The sequence below is a fragment of the Somniosus microcephalus genome, chromosome 12 (genome assembly GCF_052327205.1).
Source record: "Somniosus microcephalus isolate GS21.2 chromosome 12, FLI_Smic_1.0, whole genome shotgun sequence".
Taxonomy (NCBI): Eukaryota; Metazoa; Chordata; class Chondrichthyes; order Squaliformes; family Somniosidae; genus Somniosus; species Somniosus microcephalus.
The window spans coordinates 46479516-46502667 of record NC_140998.1 but is presented as its reverse complement, the minus strand read 5'-3'; the positions used below and the strand labels follow the sequence as shown (position 1 = coordinate 46502667).

The 23152-nt window shown below is 41.6% G+C and overlaps 1 protein-coding gene across 2 annotated transcripts in view; it reads right to left on the bottom strand.

Annotated features, from left to right (window-relative positions):
* The window catches only part of prima1 (proline rich membrane anchor 1), a 243588-nt gene that overhangs the window by 78101 nt on the left and 142335 nt on the right, over positions 1-23152 (bottom strand). Inside the window, exon 4 of one of the 2 annotated variants that reach the window (XM_086002786.1) lies at positions 5246-10895. The exons of the other annotated variant lie outside the window; for it this stretch is intronic. Within the exon in view, the coding sequence (XP_085858912.1) occupies positions 10796-10895 (100 nt within the window). The 3' untranslated portion in view covers positions 5246-10795. Of the gene's footprint in view, positions 1-5245; positions 10896-23152 lie in introns of those variants that run through there. 2 annotated transcript variants of the gene reach the window in all.

Sequence of the window (23152 nt, the reverse complement as noted above, 5' to 3'; positions counted from 1 at the left end):
TTTCAGGATGGAAAGACTAGTGGGCCAGGGATTCCCACACGCTGGAAATCAATTGCCCAATTAGGGGAAAATCGTATATTTTTCCCACATTAAATTGGAGTCGGGTGGCTAACACAAAAAGCGGCTGACACGTCCCCAGCCCGCACCAATGGCAAAATCGAGCCTGACAAGTCCCCTGGACCAGATGGCCTGCATCCCAGGGTCTTAGAAGAAGAGGCTGCAGAGATAGTGGATGCATTGGTTCCAATATACCAAAATTCCCTGGACTCTGGAGAGGTCCCTGCGGATTGGAAAACCGCAAATGTAACACCCCTATTTAAGAAAGGAGGGAGACAGGAAACTATAGACCAGTTAACCTAACATCTGTCATTGGGAAAATGCTGGAGTTCTTCATTAAGTTGCAGTAGCAGGGCATTTGGAAAATCATAATGCAGTCAAGCAGTCAGCATGTTTTTAGGAAAGGGAAATCATGTTTAACAAATTTACTGGAGTTCTTTGAGGATGTAACAAGCAGGGTGGACAAAGGTGAGCCAGTGGATGTGGTGTATTTGGATTTCCAGAAGGCATTCGATAAGGTGCTATATAAAAGGTTATTGCATAAGATGAAAGCTCATGGAATTGGGAGTAATATATTAGCATGGATAGAGAATTGGCTAACTAACAGAAAGCAGAGAGTCGGGATAAATGGGTCATTTTCCGGTTGGCATACGGTAACTAGTGGGATGCCACAGGGATCGGTGCTGGAGCCTCAACTATTTACAATCTACATTAATGACTTGGATGAAGGGACCGAGTGTAATGTAGCCAAGTTTGCGGATGATACAAAGATGGGTGGGAAAGCACGTTGTGCAGAGGACTCAAAGAATCTGCAAAGGGATATCGATAGGCTAAGTGAGTGGGCAAACATTTGGCAGATGGAGTATAATGTGGGAAAGTGCGAGGTTATCCACTTTGGCAGGAAAAATAAAAAAGCTAATTATTATTTAAATGGAGAGATTACAAAATGCTACAGTTCAGAGGGACCTGTGGGACCTTGTGCATGAAACACAAAAAGTTAGCATGCAGGTACAGCAAGTAATCAAAAAAAGCAAATGGAATGTTGGCCTTTATTTCAAGGGGGTTGGAGTATAAAAGCAGGGAAGTCCTGCTACAACTGTACAGAGTATTGGTGAGACTGACAGTAAAATTCTATCCCTCCAAATTTGCCTTATGTTTGGAGTGTTTTGAATTGTGTAACACTGTGGTACAGTACTGGTGGGTAGCAGAGCCTGGTCTCCAATCGTCTTGGATCCCCTAGCCATTGGACCAAGACCTTGCTCTGTCAAGCCCGTGTGGTAGCTGGTGTGCAACGGCCACCCTACGTTAAAAGAATTCACGCACAGGCATCTTCCACCCTTTAAAATGAAGTTCGGGACCTGGAACATCAGAACCCTTATGGACAACCCCAACAGCGACAGACCGGAACGCCGTACTGCTCAACCACCATCTGCCCCACCTGTGGCAGAGTCTCTAGGTCCCGCATTGGACTCATCAGTCACCTGAGAACTCATTTTTAGTGTGGAAGCAAGTCATCCTAGGTTCACACCTTGAGTACTGCATACAGTTTTGGTCTCCTTATTTAAGGAAGGATATACTTGCATTGGCGATAGTTCAGAGACGATTCACTAGCTTAATTCCAGAGATGAGGGGGTTGACTTATGAGGAAAGGTTGAGCAGGTTGGGCCTATACTCATTGGAATTTAGAAGAATGAGAGGTGATCTTATTGAAACATATTGGCCCAGTAATTCCGGTCCCAACGCGTGAGTACAGACGGGGTACTCACGCGTGGGCCCGTTGCAAGTGCCGGATTTCAGCATGCACAGCGCATGCGCGGGAAACCGGCATTTCCTCCAAGGGGTTCAGAGGTCCAACACGTGCGCGTAGGACTCTGCGCGCACGCGTTGAACTTCCTTCTTTTTGACAGGTTTGCCCGTGTGTAAGGGCCTCAACTTTTTAGAAATGTAAAAAGGAGACGTAAGGACTTGATTCTTTAAGGTAAGTGGTCTATTATTTAAAATTATAACATTTTTTCCACAGCTTTATTGTTTTTAAGGACTTTACAGTAAGGTAAGTGTATTTTTAGACCCGATTTAAAAAAAAATTATTTAAAAGAAAAATTTGAATAATTGTTTAAAATAGTTTTTTAAAGTTATTTATAGTTCATTTAATTAGTGGGATGTTTTTTAAAATGTTATTTAAAGTTTAAGTAGTGTTTTGGGCGCCCGTAGTTTTCATGAGTTTGACAGTTCTTACTATCAAACTCATGAATGAAGTTTTCCCTCCCCTGATTGGCTGCCCAGTGCTCACCTGATCCCAGCCGGCACATCGAACTAACTATGCCGCTGGATCAGGCAAGCACAGCGCGCCGACAGCTGAACCGGGCCAGTGACAGGAATTCCAAGCAGGCCCAGGCTTCAGCTGTCGGCGCGCCGGGTAAGTGCACATCGGGGGCTTGCACGCGCGGCAAGCCCCCGAACCTAATTTCTGGGCCATTAGGTACTGAGGGGGCTCGACAAGGTAGATGCAGAGAGGATGTTTCCCCTCGTGGGGAAATCTAGAACTCGGGGGCATAGTTTCAGAATAAAGGGTCGCCCTTTTAGAACTGAGATGAGGAGGAATTTCTTCCCTCAAAGGGTCATAAATCTGTGGAATTCTCTGCCGCAGAGAGCTGTGGAGGCTGGGTCATTAAATACATTTAAGGTGGAGATAGACAGATTTTTTCAAGATAAAGGAGTGAAGGGTTATGGGGAGCGGGCGGGGAAGTGGCTTTGAGCCCAAGATCAGCCATGATCTTATTGAATGGCGGAGCAGGCTCGAGGGGTCAAGTGGCCTATTCCTGCTTCTATTTCTTATGTTCTTATGAATTGAAAGCTTAAAAAGTTGCCATTATATACAGGTATTAACTTGACCAACTTTCCCTTAAGCACATTGTTACTTGCCTTGTTAGCCTGCTGGATAGGCTGAGAGGATAAGTCATGATAAGAGCTGAAAACTGAGTTATAATCAATGGCAACAGCAGTACCCAGCCGGGTGATAGGCTCAATCCTTTTTTACATTTTCCAAGTGTAGCCCTCCCTGTGTAACGCCATTTGTTCTCAAGCCCTGCAAGTCTGTTCCTTCTTTTACTGAGAAGAACTCAACCGACTCGCAGTCTATTACACTGTTGAATACTATCCCGCAGCAGCAGTTGAATAACATGAGGAACTTACAAACGATAAATTTAAGATGTTGATTAAAACGTTACTTTAATTTATCATTGTCATTTTATAATCTTTCAGCATGTATTGAGCAGAGCTCATGTTGTAATACTGTACTATAAGTTGTTCGATAATATATTTGCTTGTTAATCAAGAAAGTCAAAGAATCTGTTGCATAAGAACTTACAAATGCTTAAAAAAAACACTTTTACAGTCTTCAATTTTACATTTTATTGAAAATAAAAAAAAATCAGTAGGTGCATTATAAATAGACTGATGTACAATACATGTTTAGCATATTGGGTCAGTGTCGAAAAAGCGTATTGTGCAACAACCTATAGTTACTAAAATGTACATTAAAGGCTTGTTCTGAAAAGATGACAACAATAAATTCAATCTCTAATTATAATTTAACTTTTCCACCAAAGTTCATTTTCTATAAAGATATTTCTTCTGTACACTTAGTAAATGTACTGAAGGCAAATTTCTGAATCTTAAATATTTACATTCATGCATTAGTTCTCACTATTGGTTGTATCTGAAATACATTTTAGATTACAATTTCAAATGCACAGATGTTGGGTATATTTTAAGTTTATATGTCACAGAGCTAATGTAACCATATTTTATTAGATGAATCTGCTCTTGCAAATTCTGCCAACACAGGTGATTATGTATGTAGCAGCTAACATTGGATATTTATTGCTAAAAAGAACAGCTGCATCCAGTAACTCACGTGTACTTGAGCTGGCTGTTTTAAGGCCTGGCAAATGAAAACAGTCGTATTTAAAATAACATTACAATGAAAATGCTGCTGCAGTCCACCTTGGTCCATTGTGCTGCTTTTAGTCTCCTCTGGCCTTTACATCATGGGTAAATTATTCTGATGCAAAGCATCACCTTTGTACTTCATAGCAATTCAGTGACAATCCCTACTTTAATCTACTTTTTCAGATGTGGGATTTGACTTCAAAAGCAATGCGCCTGTAGTAATCTCATTATGTATTTGACAGGGAACTTCCTATTTCAGATTCTAGCCTACTTTGTTCCCTAAATTGTTCTTTCACAGAAGTTCATGGTTAGCAAAATGCTTTCACATGCAGGTAGGAAAGCAAAGAACTCCAATAATCCAAATGTTAAAAATGGGCTGTGGAGGGTAGCGGTTCCCAAAGCTGATATAAATTCAAAGCAGATTCAGCAAGTCACATTAAACTATAGAGATTTTTGTTAAAAGGCTATGTGAGACTTTGAAATGTATTCATTTGATTTTTAAAAAAACGAGAGTCCAGCGTCTGCCAAGCTTTCATCCTGATTTGTTGATGTCATTCAAAGAAAACAACTGTGACTGAAGCACCCTGGCACCTGGGGCAATAGTGTTGATGTGGATGAGAAAATGATCATAAAAATAAACTGCAGATTTCCTTGTGAAATGACCTGTATTACAGGAATGAAATTCGGTCATTATTTTAGTTTGTTTCTCTCACTTATCACAATATTTCAATGTATTTTTGTGTGAAAATTGTACGCAATTACTTGTGTGGACTGGAGGTGAAACGTGTCAATTAGCAACAAATAAAAAGTGCCAAATGTTGCCAGTGGATAGAATATTACCGAGTGTGTTGAATAAAACATCAGCTATATGTGCGATGCAACAGTGCGCAGAACTAGTGATTTTCTGATTTAATGAAACTTGTCAGTGTTAAAGCTACCAATAAGGAACAACTAGATATTATCTTGTTTATACCATTTAAGGCAACGAAAATCTTAATCTCCTTATTGGATGTAAAGTGCTTTGGGATGTCCTGAGGATGTGAAAAGGTGTTATATAAATTCAGGCTCTTTCTTTCTCATATCTTAAGACTATGGAGTGGGTTTTCACAGAATCACAGAAACCCCACAGTGCAGATAGAGGCCATTTCGGCCCATCGAGCCTGCACCGACACATATCCCACCCGATCCCCGTAACCCCTACACCAACACATATCCCACCCTATCCCCGTAACCCCACGTATTTAATCCCCCTAACACTAAGGGTCAATTTATCATAGCCAATCATCCTAACCCGCACATCTTTGGACTGTGGGAGGAAACCGGAGCACCCGGAGGAAACCCACGCAAACACGGGGAGAATGTGCAAACTCCACACAGTCACCCGAGACCGGATTCGAACCCGGGTCCCTGGCGCTGTGAGGCAACAGTGCTAACCACTATGCCACAGTTTTCATCTTTACCGCCTGGGCATCACTTGAGTGGAGCTCAGAAAGGAAAATCTGGTGGCGAGGCTTGTACGCTGGTAATTGGAGAAATAGCCAGTCGGTTCTGTAAGGTGCATGTGATCCTCCCCACCAGACTTTCCTTCCTGTGCTCCACCCAGGTGATGTTTAACGCAGTAAAGATACAAATCGACCTATTTCTATACAAATGTCAATTTACACTTTTGTTACAATAGTAAATATGTATCATAGTGTATAGCTGTAAGTAGCTATGGAGGAAAGGACATTCGAGCTTTGATTAACTTGTTATAGCTCAATAGGCTGAAACTTAACCCCCAAAAACGGGTGGGTTGCGGTTGGGTGAGATGTTAAAACTTAAAAAATCTCAAACTCAACCCGACCGGTTTAATGGAGGCGGGGAAATGGGCGGGCAGCCAATCTGCTCCCAGGAGGCGGGTTGGCCAATTAAATATTTTAATGAGGCTGGCAGCCTCTGATTTAGCCTGCTTTGCAGGTTTAACCCTGGTCGGCCAGGTTTCACAGGCCTCGGGAAACCCGGCAGTTGAAGGGTGGCGAGGACAGCTTTGGAGAGAAGGTAAGTGCTTCCCCCCCGGGGCCGGGGATCGTACCCCCCCCCAACCACTAGCAGCAGCAGGCTTCCTACCTGGGGTTGCGGCCTGCTCCGGAGTGCCCCCCGCCCAACTGGAAGCCAAGCCTATCAATCAGGCTGACTTCCGGGTGGGGAACCTGTTAAAGCAAATCTATGCACACTGTGGAGTCAAAACTCCATACCATGCAGAGAAACCTGAACTTCCGGGTTTCCCGACAGAAACTCCACCACTCCGCCTACACAGCCCGCCCCTGTCAAGATTCAGCCCACTGTTACAGTGAGCCTAAAATTGTCCCCATTAAATTCTATGGAAGCTCTTTTCTTAAGGGGGTGGTAATGCTAAGGCAATTTTGTACAGTTGGTTGATTTCATGGGGTAGCATGTTGGAGCACTGTGGAAAATCTAGCCCATAAAAGCGGTAGAACATGGGTTTATACTCATGATTCCTTGCATGGTCAACTTTCAGTCTCAACTGTGCTGTTTTAGAGAAGCACTGTGTAACAGTTCAGGTACTTCGCTGTGGAGAGAGGAAATCTGAAGGATAATCACACTAGGCCATCCTCACCAACCTCCTGTAATGGCACTGGCAGAAGCCTCAGAACAGGTTACGAAGCTGCCCTCTTGGTGAAGGGAGGCCTAATAAAAAGGGAAAGGGAGGGGGAAAAAATGAAGCATATGGTATTGTAGCCCATAGAATGCACAGTGAAAGCCAACTGTTAATTATGAATCTCAGTCTAACACCACATTAACTACTGTATTAGTTTAGCCATTTTATAAATAAAAGTTTTGTTATAACTTCTCTTCATCCATTTTCCCTTCCTTTTATGTCATGGAACGGAGTGGGTGTGCAGCTAAGCTGTTCTTGGGCCTCTGCCAATACCAGTAAAAGGTTGGCCTTTAGGAGGTTTGTGAGAATGGTCCACAGCAAATCACCCTCCCATTTATCTCTTCTCATATTTAGAGAGGGGTTTGTCTTCTCCTTGACATCTTTCTCTGGCAGCAAACCTAATATTAGAAATTGATGTATGAAGAATCACAGGGATGAGCTTGTGAAGTGTACTGGAGCACCCTTATGCTGTGCCTTTGCACTGCCTCACGTACTCTCAAGTGTGCACTCTAGATAAGTATACAAGCAACTGGGAGAAATCAGTCACGCACTGAAGAGTTGTGTACTGCTATTGTTTTCTGCTCATCATAGCAATTCAGTACCATGTAAACAATTGCAAAATTGGAATTGGTTATATTTCAAGGTCTGGTATGCAGTGGACTTGCAATATTCTTAACCTTCCCTAAAATTACCTATCTTGAGCCGTATCAGTGATAGTTGAATAATGGTTAGTATTAATTGTAACCAATATTATGATTTTCCTCCTTTTAGAAATTGCCTTTTGAACTTTTAAACCATAATTCAACCACATTCAAGGACAAGTAATCCAGGCCACTGAAACAAATGTATTTTCATTTCTTGGAAAGGGAAAATGCTCAAATGTTACCCCACAGAGATTTTTGATTGAATTTCTATTGTTCTGAACATCCACAACGCAAAGATGTAGTCACACATGCAGCTATATTAGTTGCTGTAAATTCAAAAAAATTAAATGGGCCATAATTTGCATGGGCAGTGCATTTAACAGTGACTGCCGTTAGTTAGACTTGCCCTTGCAGGTTTTTTCCGTGGCAACTTGTTGGAAGTGTGAGCTGATAACGTCGCAGCGAGGGAAACCGGGCATCTGGGACCTGTATATCCCCATAACCAATCCGACTGAAGGATTGTGAAATTAACAGCGCAAGGACTGAGAAGGAAGTATAAATTAGATTGGGTGAATTCAATGTCAAATCAGCTACAGAAAGAGAAATAAAGAGAGGGAAAGAAAGATTGGATTGAGAGAGAGAAAAAAAGACAAATGAAAAGAAATATATTCTTAAAAAATTACATTTTTCAAATCTCCAACAATTAAACCCTGAAGGAATGAGATTCTATATTTGTAACTTGAAATGGACAAGACTTAACTTTCTGTGTCAAGTTTAGTTCATATCTACCGTCCAAATACAGCAACTTCACTTCAATCAACTGCAATGAGACATCGTTTTCACAAAACTAATGGCGACGTGGCGTAACTTGGACAGCAACTTTTGGATATTTGAGTTTATCCACGCATCGGTCCCTTGCCTGAAGTTGCTGTAGCATTTGCGCATAAATAATAGTGAGTGTCATTCGCCTCACCGTTATTTTGACACAAATTACAGCCCAATGTTTAATAGAATGTTATGGTACTTGGAGGATGTGCAGTGATAATGGAAGTATCTCAGACCTCTTGAGAATGCCATTTTATATTGTCCAGCAGCCTTCTGGAGATATCCTGGGCAACCAGCCAATAGGATTTTTTTCTACTTGTCAAATTCTAGTTCCATCTAATTACTACTGCACTGATTAGGAAAGTCCTTCCATAATGAATGAGAGCAGAATTGGAGCATTTTTCTTAAATTGAAAAACCTGGTTGAAGGATCCCTTTCAAGGCTGCAAAGAGTAGAGTGAATTCAACAATCCTGCACTTCCAGTGCTGAGCTACCACAAAAGGTAGGAAATTAGGGCCACAGTGTTGCCCAGGATATCTCCAGAAGAGTGCTGGACGATATAAAATGGCATTCTCAAGAGAGCGGAGATATTTCCATTATCACTGCACATCCTCCAAGTATCATAACTGTGACCCACACTTGCTCTGAATGCAGGATCAATTAAATTATCTGTCGGAAAGATTGAGCAGTGGTTAGGTGATGCCTAGCATGGATGTTAAAAGGATGTAGATGCTAGGAGGAATATTGACACTGTTCACAAATTTTGCTCTGTGTTTAATTCTATATATGGACTTCAATCATGGCCGCAAGGCATCAAAAACCAATTTTTGACTCCTTGGTTATCGCCTGAAAGAAAGTACACTTGTTGGCCAGTAAGTGTTGATGCAAGCAATACTTGTCGAATAATCTGCACAAAGTTGCTTCACTGTTGAGGAATTTACAAGAACAGATATGAGCGAATGATATGACTAGATTATAAAACTTCTGACCCTGTCATGTTACACCTACCTGCTTGTAAAAGCTTTGAGGACAGTTTGGAAGAATGCAATCAGAGGGAGCTGGTCCTGAGCCTGTGCCATGCTGATCATTTCTACATTCAGTCTATATACATTCTCACTTTTGCATGCGGTCAACTTGAATATGTAACAAATGGAAATGTACAATGTGTATGAATCATGAACATAAAAGGAATAACTCTGACGTTCTGGCTAAGATTTAGGTAATTTAACCCATTATTGAATACTATCAGCAGTTACCACAGAACATAATTATTGGTTGTTCATTAAAGTAGAAAGCATCTGGAATGTGGCTTCAGTATTAGAAAATGCTACAAAGTCAGAGATGTATTTAGTCGTATCTTGAGTAAACTAAAGCCTTTTTTACACTGGACTACATTTGCTTTTGAAGTCAATTAATTTCAGTTTTGGAAGCAACACATGTACGAATCTTTCAAATTTCCTTCATCTGTCAGAAAAAGAACTCTACTGAACCTAAAACAGTTCATTTGCAAAACATACATTTAGATTAAAAAGTAGAAGAAAGTTTACTTTGGAAACTGGAAGCAAATCTTTAAAGTTCAAAGAAAAATATATTAATAAGATTTATATAAGCAAAACTCCAGAAAATGAAAAACATCAACTTAAATAATACAAGGGTTTAAGGAAGTGATGAGAAATCTGCCATCCTGACTAACCCTATAGAACCTGTTCTACTACCAATGAATATTGCCAATGTTTATTACAAAACATTATGTTCAAAGTTCTGCAAATCATTATACAGTACATGTTTGATATAGAAAATAAATGTTTCTAACTTCACTTGAAGTGTAAACCACTTGATTTGGTCTTGAGAAAAAAGCGTAATATTTTACCATGTTTGTGACTATTAACAGCACTCTTTATTGTGATTTAAAATAATGCTAATCCAACTTGGGATAAAACCTGCCAGTGTAGAAAAGGCTTTACCATTCAAATCAAACGATGATATGCCAATGAAGATTAAAAAGCACCTGTTTTAAAAGTCATTCACAAAACTTGATTGGCTATGTTTTCTGAAAGAATTGGTACATTTTGATGAGATCTCTTCAGATAAAGGAAATTGCATAGTCAATCAGACTACAAATGCGCTTTGTGTGATAGACGGCCATGCTCTTTGTTGGTTCATTGGTTTTATGGAAGCGATCTTCTCCCTTTCATTGTAACCTGTTTTATTCTGGAGACACTGGGTCATGCAGGTAAAGGCTTCAACATTCCCACTTCTGGTTGCAACTGAATACAAGAAGTTAAAACCATTTTAGTAGATTGCGTTTATTTTGGCAAGAGTTTATGGATTGTTCGTGAGAGCTAGTTGAGATTCATCCAGGTGCTGAGGCATCTTGAAGTTGTTGCTTTCAATGGAGACTGCAAGCAGCGATTATGCCTTTGTGAGGTCTTGTCTTTTACTTAGTTTGATTGGCAGGCTTATCCTCCACCTCACAGTCAACTGGGCTGAAGGGCAGTCTGCTTCTCGGCTCTGAATAACTGATGTGTTCACTTTTTTTTTGAAACGAGGTCCTTATCCTCAGAACACCTTTTCAACCTTTGCACACAGCACATTGTGTGTATTTTGAACTAAACACTCCCCTGTCTTGAAACAACTTTGTGGTAGTTTAAAAAAAAAGTTAAATGATTGAACTATTTGTGTCCGGCATTTTGTTGTTTTGGGAGGTCATTGCATATTCAGCTCGACTTGTCCCATTCTCTTCTTTCCGCATGGGCTTCCTGATTCCAGTGAGGGAAGGATGGTTAAATGTAAGGAAAAACAAAACAGAAAAGAAATGTTAATTGTCAGTACTTATTAGTCACATGCATTTGATATGTTTTTGGGAAAGGATCAAGTTTGCAGTGTTAAAAGGAGGGTTTCCACCACTTTTGGGAACTGAATGTTGAGCACTGTTTAATTAACTGTTAAGATTAGTCTAAGTGTTTGAGGAACTATCACACATTCACTTAACTCATCTTTTTCACTACAGTTCTGCATCAAAAACTGCTGAAATGTCTTAGTCAAGTGCTTGACTTAAAGTCCATCACAAAAGATGTTCCATGTGTCTACCATGCTTATCGGGCTGCTTTTAGAAAATAGCACTCCTGGACATGAAATTCCTGAGCAGCATGCCTAGGATTCCCCAATATTCACTCCCGATGGAAGAGGCTCTGCATTGCAAGGTCGCACCTGTAAAAGCTGCCCTTGTGTCTCGCCTATCAAAGGACACACAGCAAATAGTTTTTCACACAAGCAGAAATATGACCCGTTCGTTTTAGCAAAGCACATTTTGGTTTCTGATGAAGAATCGGTAGCATCACTTTCCATAATCGTTATGAATTAGTGTTCATTGATTACACAGTTAATAAAGTTTCAGCTAATCATTAAATGGCCAACTAAATTGATAAAATCCCACAGCTTACTACTCATGATTTGACCGAGAGTTACAGAACTATTTATGATCTTATAATTATCAATTAAAAGAAATCCCTCACCTAAACAGAAAATGCTACACAAGCAACGTTTGCCTGAGAACCAGCTCCCTAGAGTAAGATATTTATAATCTAAAAGTAGTTTGATTCATTTTTAATGATTCCGCTGTACTGTACACCTAGAATTATGTGTCTTAATATATTACAGGTTGAGCTTCCCAAATCCGGAGTTCCGGACTCCGGGATGATTGGTGGCAGGGGTCCGGAATCCGTAAAATGTTCCAGAATCCGGACACCCTGAGGGAGGCTTACCAAAAACCAGAAATAGCGCAACCTGGGCCCAGGCATTTCCGGACTCGGCACGTGTTTCTGATGTCTGAAATCCGGAAATATCGCAACCTGGGCTCGGGCGTTTCCGGACTTCGGACATCAGAAACACGTTCCGAAGTCCGGAAAACCCCAAAAACTGGCTTGGCCTCGGTCAATCTGGTTGCCGGATTCAGGAGGCTCAACCTGTATACATTTCCTGTGTTAAAAAAATCCTTCAGTCATTAATGCAGTACAACAGTTTTGCATGCCAGATTTGCTAAGCACAAAAACAGTTCTCCCATGAAGCCTTATTTATTTATTTATTCAGACTTCAAGAGCTGTTTATTGATTTAGAAGATCTCCAGCTCCGAAATGCACCCTTTTCTTATACCAGTACTGTATATGCAAGTTAATTCAAATAGGAGTAGAGTTTTGAACGGATTCAGTCCAGAATGTACTGAGCTGCTCTCGTGACTGCCTGAAATAGTTAATTCCGGCCATGACAGTTTATTGTGGAAATGCTATTCAAAGTTCTGGATTAAATGTGATCATAAATTATTTCTAAAAGAAAGAAAGAAATAACTTTCTGTCTAATTCTAATAGGACAGAGTTTAGCTGTTTAACAAAAATATATTCCACGGGGTGGAAAATCATCGGCGGTCGACTTCAGGCACAGAGACATAGATGTGGCTGCAATGTCGCCCATACCAGGAAACCCAAGGCAGGCCTGAAATTGGGCCTCAGGCCTTACCCAAATAATATGGGTGAGCTGCTGGTGCCTGTCAGGCCTCCACAAACAGCCCTTCTGCTGGTTCGAATTTCGGGAGACCACTGAGGGATTTTCATTGCAGCAACAGGTGTTTATCATGTTTGAAGATTTTGATAAGAGTGCATGCTGTCGTGATAGATGACTTGCTCTTTATCTCTTAATAGACTGCACCTTTCCTTTCCTTGCAGAGGGTGACAGTCTCACACCTTACTGAAGTCTTTTTATAGGATGAGATGCTCTTTCAAAAATAATTGTAAAGAGAACAAATTAGCTTGATGATAATCTCTGGAGAAAATCTTATAGCAAGGTCAGCAACCTGAAGCAAAGTAACAGCATCAGGTAGTGAGGACTCGATTCTAGAGCTGGGGGGAAATGTGCTGGCAATTAGGCCTGCTAGGTAGGAATAGGCAAGGATGTCTTGACAAGTGGGCTCATGTCATCACATTCTGCAATGTCAAGCATGTGGCTCCCAAAGATCAATTGGACAAGGGGCAGCCCCTGCAGTGTGTGGAGAAAGCTGAATTAAGAAGAATACAGTCACTTAAGTATAGGAAAAAATTTCGCCTTGACTCAAAGATCATTTATACTGGGGCAAATACCTAATTGGTTTACACTTGCACAGAGAAAAGCAGTTTAAAAAAATTGTGCAGTAGCTGGTATTACCTCAGCAAAGAATAAATGGGACATGGTAACAAAGGAAAATATAACATTGGAATAGCTGAGATTTTGTGCTGAAGTTGCTAAAACACAAATGAGAGGAGATGACTTTTTTATGTCTTGTCTGGGAAGTGGCTGCTTCACTGACCAATTGGAAATACTGTAAATGCTTTCACCTCAACTCAAATTTTGTGCTGAATTTCAGGTAGTTTTAGAGCGAGTGTGATGACAGTACAACCTTGCCAATAGCTGAAAAGTTGGCTGTTGTGTCCAGTTCCTGTATTGTTGATGGTTCTGTACAGTCTTCTGTTCAGTGTTCACTTAGTGCTGTTCCAGCACCAGCTCATTTGCCAGGTGCACCTGTATTACAGTAGCAAACATGCTTCTACATTGGTTGATCGAGAATGTTACATCTGTTTTGAATTGACCTTGAAGCATCAATAGTAAACACAGTAACTATCCGCCTCTGTTGGTATATGAAATAAGTTGGAAAGAGTCTATTAGAATACAAATTTTACAGGCAGGGAATGCACTTGAATGGCCCTTCCTTATTCAATAGTTGTTGTGTTACTAAGTGAAAGCCTTGCCTACTTACTGACTCCAGCAAATGGTAAGGGACGAGTTGGCCAATTACCCAACGCACTGTGCTTTCTGATTCGTTTTTTTGGTTAGATCTTATGTTTTCACGTGTGACCAATCTTGTGCACAACTATTGCAATTCTCGCAATTTAAATTTTTCAGAGATTTCAAGAAAATGTTGTACATCTTACCTGTTTCTATTCTGTTTTAGATTAAATGCATCGCTTTAAGCTTGGTTAACTGAATGAGTTGGGTATTCTGCAAATGGAATCTGCAGTTGTCTACCAATTTCTTTTTACATTAACAGCTGGCAGCTTCAAAGTAATGTGATATGTTTTGTCTTCTAAGTAAATACATAGGTCATCAGGTCTTTAGATCACTAGGGTTGAATAGGTAGTATTGATGTCACTTTCATTAAAGCTTCCTTTGATGGTAAAATGTTGCTGCCTATTCGCTAACAAACCTTGTTTGAGGGGGTGGACTCTAATTAATGGTGGTCATAACTCTTTGGTAGCAATGTGAAATGGTGCCAATCAATTAGGTATCAGCACGGGAATTGCAGAAGCTAGCAGTGACCAAACTAACACTGGTACAAATTTTCTATTTGCAACAATTTGATCTGCAATTCAAAAAAATTCAAAGTATAAAAATGACCTGTTTTAGCTCCTTTTGACAATTATGAACAATATTCTCAGCAGCATATATTTATATCCAGACTTATGTCACAGAAAAATAATGTCTGTCCTCTCAGACCTGTTATTATGGCAGGAGGTTGAAGGGAAGCAGATTCACAACCTCTGTGCATGATTTGCTGATTTTTTTTGCTGTATTTTTTCCTGGGTAACATTCTGACTTTTCCTGAGGATCCCTTTGGTAGCTTTCAGAATAATGCCTGAAACACGAGACTTTGCTGTCTCTTGTACGGAGTTATCGAAATGTGATTTCTGATCGATACTAGAAGGGTAAGCCTACCTGTCATTCTCCTACACAATAATGGCCTTCACAACACAAGTGGCTCTGGTAATTACTGGGCAAAATGCTAAACTTAAAGGAAAAGTTTGTTTGTTTTCCGGAGCGATTTTGGAATGAAAGCTGTGATCTGACAGTAACATCAATGGACTTACCCCTATTGTCTAACAGCTGTTGCATAAATTGCAAGCTAAGAAACATTAAAATTTGCTTAACCATATCAGAGTCTTGCATGTTACTATTCCACTGTGAGCCTAAAGGTTTGTAATGGAATAGAAATCTTGGGGGTAATTTTAACTTTTGGCAATAGTGTAAAACGATTGAGTCTTCCATGTGCAAGTGTCACTACAGATCATTAAGGACACAAGAACCTTTAGATTTATTAATGCACTTTAGGATGATTATAGGTCTACTATCTAAAATGTACAAACTATACATTAATCCATCCATAACACTTACCTTGTTGACCTTGTGGGTTAATTAAATCCTGTTCTACATTGGAGAGGGGTCCTGGGGTTTAGGGGATCATCACTGGCTACCTGTGCCATTTCGTTCCGCATGTTTCTGACTGCTAGATTGGCAGGTCTCTTGCCACCCCCATCACCCATGCCAAATTTCAGCTCGATGAATATTTACGTTACTCTCGAGAGGTCTGAGGCTCTGTTCTTGGTTCCTTTTTGAACTGGTTCAGCTTTAAACGATGCCTCCTACACTGTCCCCCCAGCCCACCCCTGCCAGGTATTTTCTGAGCCTCTGGTGTAACTAACCAACTGCTGCGAGATTTGGCTAGCAATTCCTTAAGTACAATTCTAATGAGTTGTGCAAAGCCCAAAAGGAGAACAGGCCCATTTACAAATTGCTGCTCCTAATAGGGGAGCGCAATACTTTGGCCACAGCTATATCTGGAATTTTATCCAAATAGCCAGTTCATTCTAAAGGCATCCATCGACATTTGAAAATTGAAAAAAATATTAGGGATGGTGCTGTGGGTGAACACTATCCTTTCAACTCAAGGATATAGCTGGTCCACAGTCTCAATCATTGTGTTCATCAATAAAACACTGGGTCAGAATTTGCAGTCTCCCTGACGGCGTACTCTCAGAGTACGCCATTGTAATCCATTTGAAAGGTACTGCAACTTCTGGGTTTCCGCATGCGCTTGCGCAAAATCTGGAAATGGCGATTTGTCAAGGTGCACCTTGACAGGACATCCAAACCACATGGAAAAGCAGTATTGCTGGCGCAGCGTTGGGCTATTTGCCCAACAACTGCCCAGTAATTGCCCACACAACTCTTATGGCTGGTAAAAGCAGGCGTAGGGCCTGCTTTCATCAGCGTAAGGGTATTTAAAAATCCAAAATTATGTACATACACTTGAAATCAGTTTATGCAAATATTGGCCCTGATTAAGATGTTTAAAATGATTTATCAAAAAATGTAATTTTTATTGAGGTTGGTGCAATGAAGGGACTTATGAATAAAATTGTAATTGTACATTTATATTTAGTGGAATTCTGTACATTGTATAATTATTTGGGGATTCCATTGCATATCATTAGGGGATTTCCTTCGTAAATAACTGCAATGGAATCCTCCTTTCTCATTGGAAGACCGGGCCCACGTGATCCCAGGGACGCTTCCGAACCTGCGGCCCCGGAATCCATGGGCCTTTATGCTGACGTCCGCCTGGAGGCCTGAGACCGGAACTTACTGCAGCCTGGACGCCTGGAGGTAGGTTCGGCTTTGTTTTGCGGGTCAGGGGCGTACTCCGGAGGTACACCTCCGACTGCAAATTCTACCCCAATGCCTTTTTTTCTCTGCCTTGTTCTCTTTGAGTTTTAGCAATGTTCCAATGCAATATTAATGTTTTTACTGATTCCTCCAAACTTATCCTATTTTTTTGGGTACAATTTTTGTTCTGTTTGTTTCTTCAAAAAATAGAACCAAATTCCATGCAGTTATGTACAGAAGGTTTGTTAATTTTGTTACTGTTCAATCAAATCAACTTTTATTGTCATTGTTAGTGCACAAGTGCAGTACAACGAAATGTAGGCTTGCGGCTCCCGAGAGTGTACAATTTGGATTAGGACACTTAAACATTTCAACATACATTTGTACATATATATTAGCATAAATATGACCATAATAAAGTGCATCGGCAGATGTGCAGGCTTTAGTGTTTATTTGTGGAGTTCAGTAGGATGACAGCCCTGGGAAAGAAGCTGTTCCTAAATCTGGTCGTACGGGTGCGAATGCATCTGTAGCGTCTTCCAGATGGTAGGAGGGCGAACAGACTGTGGCTGGGGTGGGTAGGGTCTTTGATGATGGACCGTGCCCTCCATAGGCAGCGTTTCTGATATATATGTTCTATGGTCGGTAGCCGGGTGCCAGTAATGCGTTGGGCAGTTTTGACTACCCGCTGCAGGGCTTTCCGGTCATGGGAGCTACAGCTGCCGTACCATACCGTGATACAGTTTGTCAGGATGCTCTCTATAGTGCAGCGGTAGAAGTTAGAGAGGATTGGGGGTGACAGATTACATCCCTTCAGCCTCCTCAAGAAATATAGGCGCTGCTGGGCCTTCTTCACCAGAGAGGAGGTGTTGAGGGACCAGGAGAGGTCTTCCGTGATGTGGACTCCGAGGAACTTAAAGCTGGCCACCCTTTCCACCTCCGCCCCATTGATGTGGATGGGGGTGTGACTTCCGCCTTTGGACTTCCTGAAGTCCACGATTATTTCCTTTGTTTTCTTGGTGTTAAGGGCCAGGTTGTTGTCGGCGCACCACTTCACGAGATGCTGGACCTCCTCCCTGTAGGCTGACTCATCGTTGTTGGTGATCTGGCCTATTACCGTGGTGTCATCTGCAAACTTGATGATGGTGTTGGAACCATTAACAGCCACACAGTCGTGGGTGAAGAGGGAGTAAAGGAGGGGGCTCAGCACACATCCTTGTGGGGCCCCCGTGTTCAGGGTCGGGTGGGGGGAGGTGTGGTTACCTAATTTGACAGACTGGGGTCTGTTTGTTAGGAAGTCAAGGGTCCAGTTGCAGAGGGAAGTGTTCAGGCCAAGAGTTTGGAGTTTGGTGGCCAGCTTGTTGGGGACGATAGTGTTGAATGCTGAGCTGTAGTCTATGAACAGCATTCTGATGTAGGTCTCCTTACCATCTAGGTGATTCAGTGCTGAGTGTAGAGCAGTTGTGATTGCATCCTCCGTTGATCTGTTTGCCCGATAGGCAAACTGGTGTTGGTCAAGGGAGGCAGGAACACTGGCTTTGATGTGGGCTAAGACCAGTCTCTCGAAACACTTCATTATGATGGGTGTGAGTGCGACAGGTCGATAGTCGTTCAGACACTTTTCTTTAATTCCTTTAAGTTATTTATCAACAAGGGAAATTCAACAAGAACCAAAAGAGTGTTTTCCTCACCACAATCAGGTTGACTTTGAAGTGACTGCTTCCATTTCGCAGGAGGTGGGTGGAGTGAGCTCAGTGCCCGATCAATGGAAGCGGCTGGAGGTCAAAAAACCATTTTCGTGGTCTGGCCTCATTTGAATTCCTGCTGCACATTTGAAGCAGCTCGACAATCAGAGAGGATAGGTAAGTCTGCAGAGCCCAGCCAGTCCAGTGTGGGCGAGGGGAGGGATGCTCTTCCTGACTACAAAAATCATTCAAAAACCTTGGCGCACTCTCCACCCACTGGCAATTCAAAATGGCATCAGGGTCCTACTGACGTCACAGGACCCCGACTTACATGGGCTGATGAAGCTCCCACCTGCTCCCGGTGGGTGCCTGGACCACCCATTTCAAGGCCCCTATCAAAATGATAGTGACCTGGACATCAGCGGGAACAGGCCCGCGTTGCAATTTCTATCACGCTACAGGAAACTTTTTTATCCGGCACGGACGGGACCGACGTGGTGCCGGTTCATCAAAAATTCCGGATAACCGAAAGCTATAGCAAAAGATACGGAGCTCCAAGCAACAAACCCTGTTGCTTAGCAACAGGTTCAAAACAATGGCCACAAGTTGCAAGCGTCTCTGTAGCTTAGCAACAGCTGCAGCCACACCCTTGCACAGCAACACATGGAGGAAGGCAAGTAATAAAAGCTACCTGAACCTACTCCTGAATTTTGCCGGTTAACCGACATTTCCGGTTATTTAGGTGCCGGTTAATCGAAAGTTTCCTGTATTGCCCTGTTCCTGCCCAACTGGGATGAAAATCGTCCCCAATGGATATTTTTCCTCATTTCATAGCCTTTCTCATTAGCTCTATCACCTGCAAGGATTTATAATGATTCAGTCGGAAATTGGAAAGACAAATATATCGCAACAAAGCCAATTAATTTTATCAGTAGTCGGTACTCAAAGCAGTCGTCCAAATCATAGGTGCGCATGACTGTAACTGATGGCGAGAGTGAAATTCAGCCTTTTCAAGTGCTGGTCTAGAAATAGCACAAGCCATTCTGCCATCTGACTGTCCTCCTCAACAGATGTTTCATTAGCACTTGGAAAAAAGTCCAGATAGCTTCACATCTTTAGAATTTTGCTTTATAACTGATGTAACTCCCCCCTACTCAAGGTGGCTGAAAACAGCTGATCCGTTGCCAATAGAACCTGTAGCTAAATTTCCAGCATTGTGCAGATCTATCTTTCCATTTTACTTTTTTATAATTGTGACAATGTTATTGTAACTTTTCATTTAACTTGTTAACATTAGCCATTTCTGGAACTTGCTATTGAGCTCTGTCTGCCTGAAGTTCAATGCGTATTCTGGGAACCAGGCAAGCTGCCATACTGAAACAATTGATGAATGGGCCGGGGATTAATGACAGGTAGGCGCCTTGGTGTCGGCATTGCTTGACAATTTTGAATATAGCGTATCAACAGAAAATGTCAAGGAACAATAATCCATAAGGGCGTTCGAGCAGTTTCATAAAAGATAATCTAAAGGGCAAAGGGGAAGAAGGGAAATAAAGCCAGGACTTATTTCCACTGTGGAAGCCCATTCCTTGCTATGTTTGGAAACGGTGAAAGTGCCGCGGCATTATCTAAAAAGTAGAATTATTCCTTGTTTTAAATACTAATTAGGTGCCATATATTTCACTAGTAGTAAATGTAAAACTGGAGCAAAAGTCGGGGTTAAGGCTGCTATCTAATAATTTTCCCAAAGTATCATCCATTGACAAGAGCTCTGAGGATTATTTTTAATCTTGGATATTACAGCATAAAAACGATAAAGTGGAGAAATTTGATTTTTAACACTTGGAATCATAGAATGATACAGCACAGAAGGAGGCCGTTATCTTACAATTCTAACCAAAATGTAATAAAATACAATAAGCGTTTAGATTATGATTGAAGCTGTTTAGTGTCTCTTGACCAACAAAATCAATTCTATGAAAAAATGTAGAATGAAACATACAATTCAGGAAAAAAGCTGAATAATTCACAAGTCCTGCAGGCAGTAATATTGTTGTTGCTGCTGAATAAGGCAGTTCTTATATTTCATTAGACTGTGGAATAATTTATGATGCAAGTTATTTTATTGAAAATCAAACAATATCAGTTACTGAATCATGAGTGGTTAGAACATTTCCAGGACCTGAATTGGATCTAGTCCTGTGGAAATTTGGCTCTATTAACAGAAATAAGCAGTGGGGAGACTGAGAACCATCTCAGTTTCAGAAAGGGCATGAACAATATTTGAAATTACATAAAAAAAAAATTAAATATGAATAATTAAACTTTTTGGATACATATTTGAGGCCTTATCCAAGTATTCTTTTAAAATATGCCTTTTTACAGAATTAATACACTATCGTTAACAGGTTACATTTTGTCAAAAGGCCATACAGGTCAAAGGTGAACCAGCCCTCTTGGACAACACTATGAAAATCAAATCCAAATTACAGAAAAAAACCATGAGATTTGTACATATTATCTGTTTTGGTGTTTCAATATAGCTAAGCTTCCTGTGAAGACAAACCAATTTTTATAAATCTGTTTTATTTTAAATATATATAAAACTGAATGTAAGACAGACAATTTTCCTCTGCTACATTCCAGTGTGCACTCTGATTCAGGCAATGAAAATAGGCAACTCTCACACTCTGTTTGAAATGCAATCAATGTTTAAACATTGTAAGGGCCCCATGAAAGCCCAAATTGTCACGGGGGAGATGCAAAATCGTTTACCAGTGCACGCAATCGCCATTGCACACCTATTGGGAATGCAAAATCCTATCGTCAATGCACACCCATTGGAGGGACCCCTCTAAGGATCCACCCTATGACGGGGTTTGGCCCCCAAAGATTGGTCAGAAGTGGGGTTCCGACGTGATGGTAACGGGAGACCAGTGGTCCTTGTTGTCTTAAAAGGGGGCCGGCAGCAGATTATGCTTATAGACACTGGCTCAGTCGTTACCATCATCCACACCCCATACCCTGAATGCCATGCAGTGGCGGGCAAGGGTTGTATGGTCCTTAAAGGGTTTAATGGTGATACAACTACCATACAGGGAAGGCCTCTGAACTTCAGTTGGGAGTTCTCACCTGTAAGGTCCCAGCACCGATGCTGATGACCACCCCCGGCGGAAGGAGAATTTTAGGGACTGATGTGTTGGATCAGTATGGCGTGGTAATAGATTACAATCGGGACTGTGTTTGGATGGGATTGAGAAATAATGTAAAAATGATAGAAATTTCAGATGCTCACTCGGTTTTTGCTATTAAAAAGCCATCTGAGTATGACCCTCCGGGGAGTGAAAACAAATTCAGGAACACCTAGCGGTGTTTGCCACGTGGAAGCATGATTGTGGAAAAATGGCAGGTGAAGAGTCTATTGAGGGACCCCCCCACTCATTCACTAAACAGTACCCCATCCCAAGGGAGAGTCACCCTTACATAAGAACATAAGAAATAGGAGCAGGAGTAGGCCAATCGGCCCCTCGAGCCTGCTCCGCCATTTAATAAGATCATGGCTGATCTGATCCTAACCGCCAATCCACTATCACAGAACCATCTCCTGAATCTAACAGAATTAGACACACGAAATAGGAGCAGGATCAGGCTACACGGCCCCTGGGCCCGCACCGCTACCCACAGGGCCATGTCCGATCTGAACCTAGACTCATGTCCAAATTCCTGCCCGCTCCCCGTAACCGTTAATTCCCTTTACTTCTAGGAAACTGTCTATTTCTGTTTTAAATTTATGTAATGATGTAGCTTCTACAGCTTTTTGGGGCAGCATATTCCATGGAGCTACCACCCTCTGAGTGAAGTAGTTCCTCCTCATCTCAGTTTTGAAAGAGCAGCCCCTTATTCTAAGACTATGCCCCCTAGTTCTAGTTTCACCCATCATCGGGAACATCCTCCCCGCATCCACCTGATCCAACCCCTTCACAATCTTATATGTTTCAATAAGATCGCCTCTCATTCTTCTGAACTCCAATGAGTAGAGTCACAATCTACTCAACCTCTCCTCATATGTCCATCCCCATATCCCCGGGATTAACCGAGTGAACCTTCTTTGTACTGACTCGAGAGCAAGTATGTCTTTTCTTAAGTATGGACACCAAAACTGTATGTAGTATTCCAGGTGCGGTCTCACCAATACCTTGTACAACTGAAGCAATACCTCCCTATTTTTATATTCTATCCCCCTAGCAATGAAAGCCAACATTCCATTGGCCTTCTTAATCACTTGCTGCACCTGCATACTAACCTTTTGAGTTTCGTGCACCAGGACCCCCAGATCCCTTTGTACTTCAGTACTTTCCAGTTTCTTGCCATTAAGATAATAGCTTGCTCTACGATTTTTCCTGCCAAAGTGCATAACCTCACACTTTCCAGTATTGTATTCCATCTGCCAAATCTCTGCCCACTTACTTAGCCTGTTTTTGTCCCCTTGCAGGTTTTTTATGTCCTCCTCACTCACTACTTTCCCTCCCATCTTAGTATCATCTGCAAACTTTGATATGTTACACTCGGTCCCCTCCTCCAAATCGTTAATATAGATTGTAAAGAGTTGGGGACCCAGCACCGACCCCTGCGGAACACCACTAGTTACTGATTGCCATTCTGAGAATGAACCATTTATCCCAACTCTCTGCCTTCTGTTAGATAGCCAATCCTCTATCCATGCCAGAATATTACCCCCAATCCCGTGATTTTTTATCTTAAGCAATAATCTTTTGTGTGGCACCTTGTCAAATGCCTTTTGGAAGTCTAAATACACTACGTCCACTGGTTCCCCTTTATCCAGCCTATATGTTACTTCCTCAAAG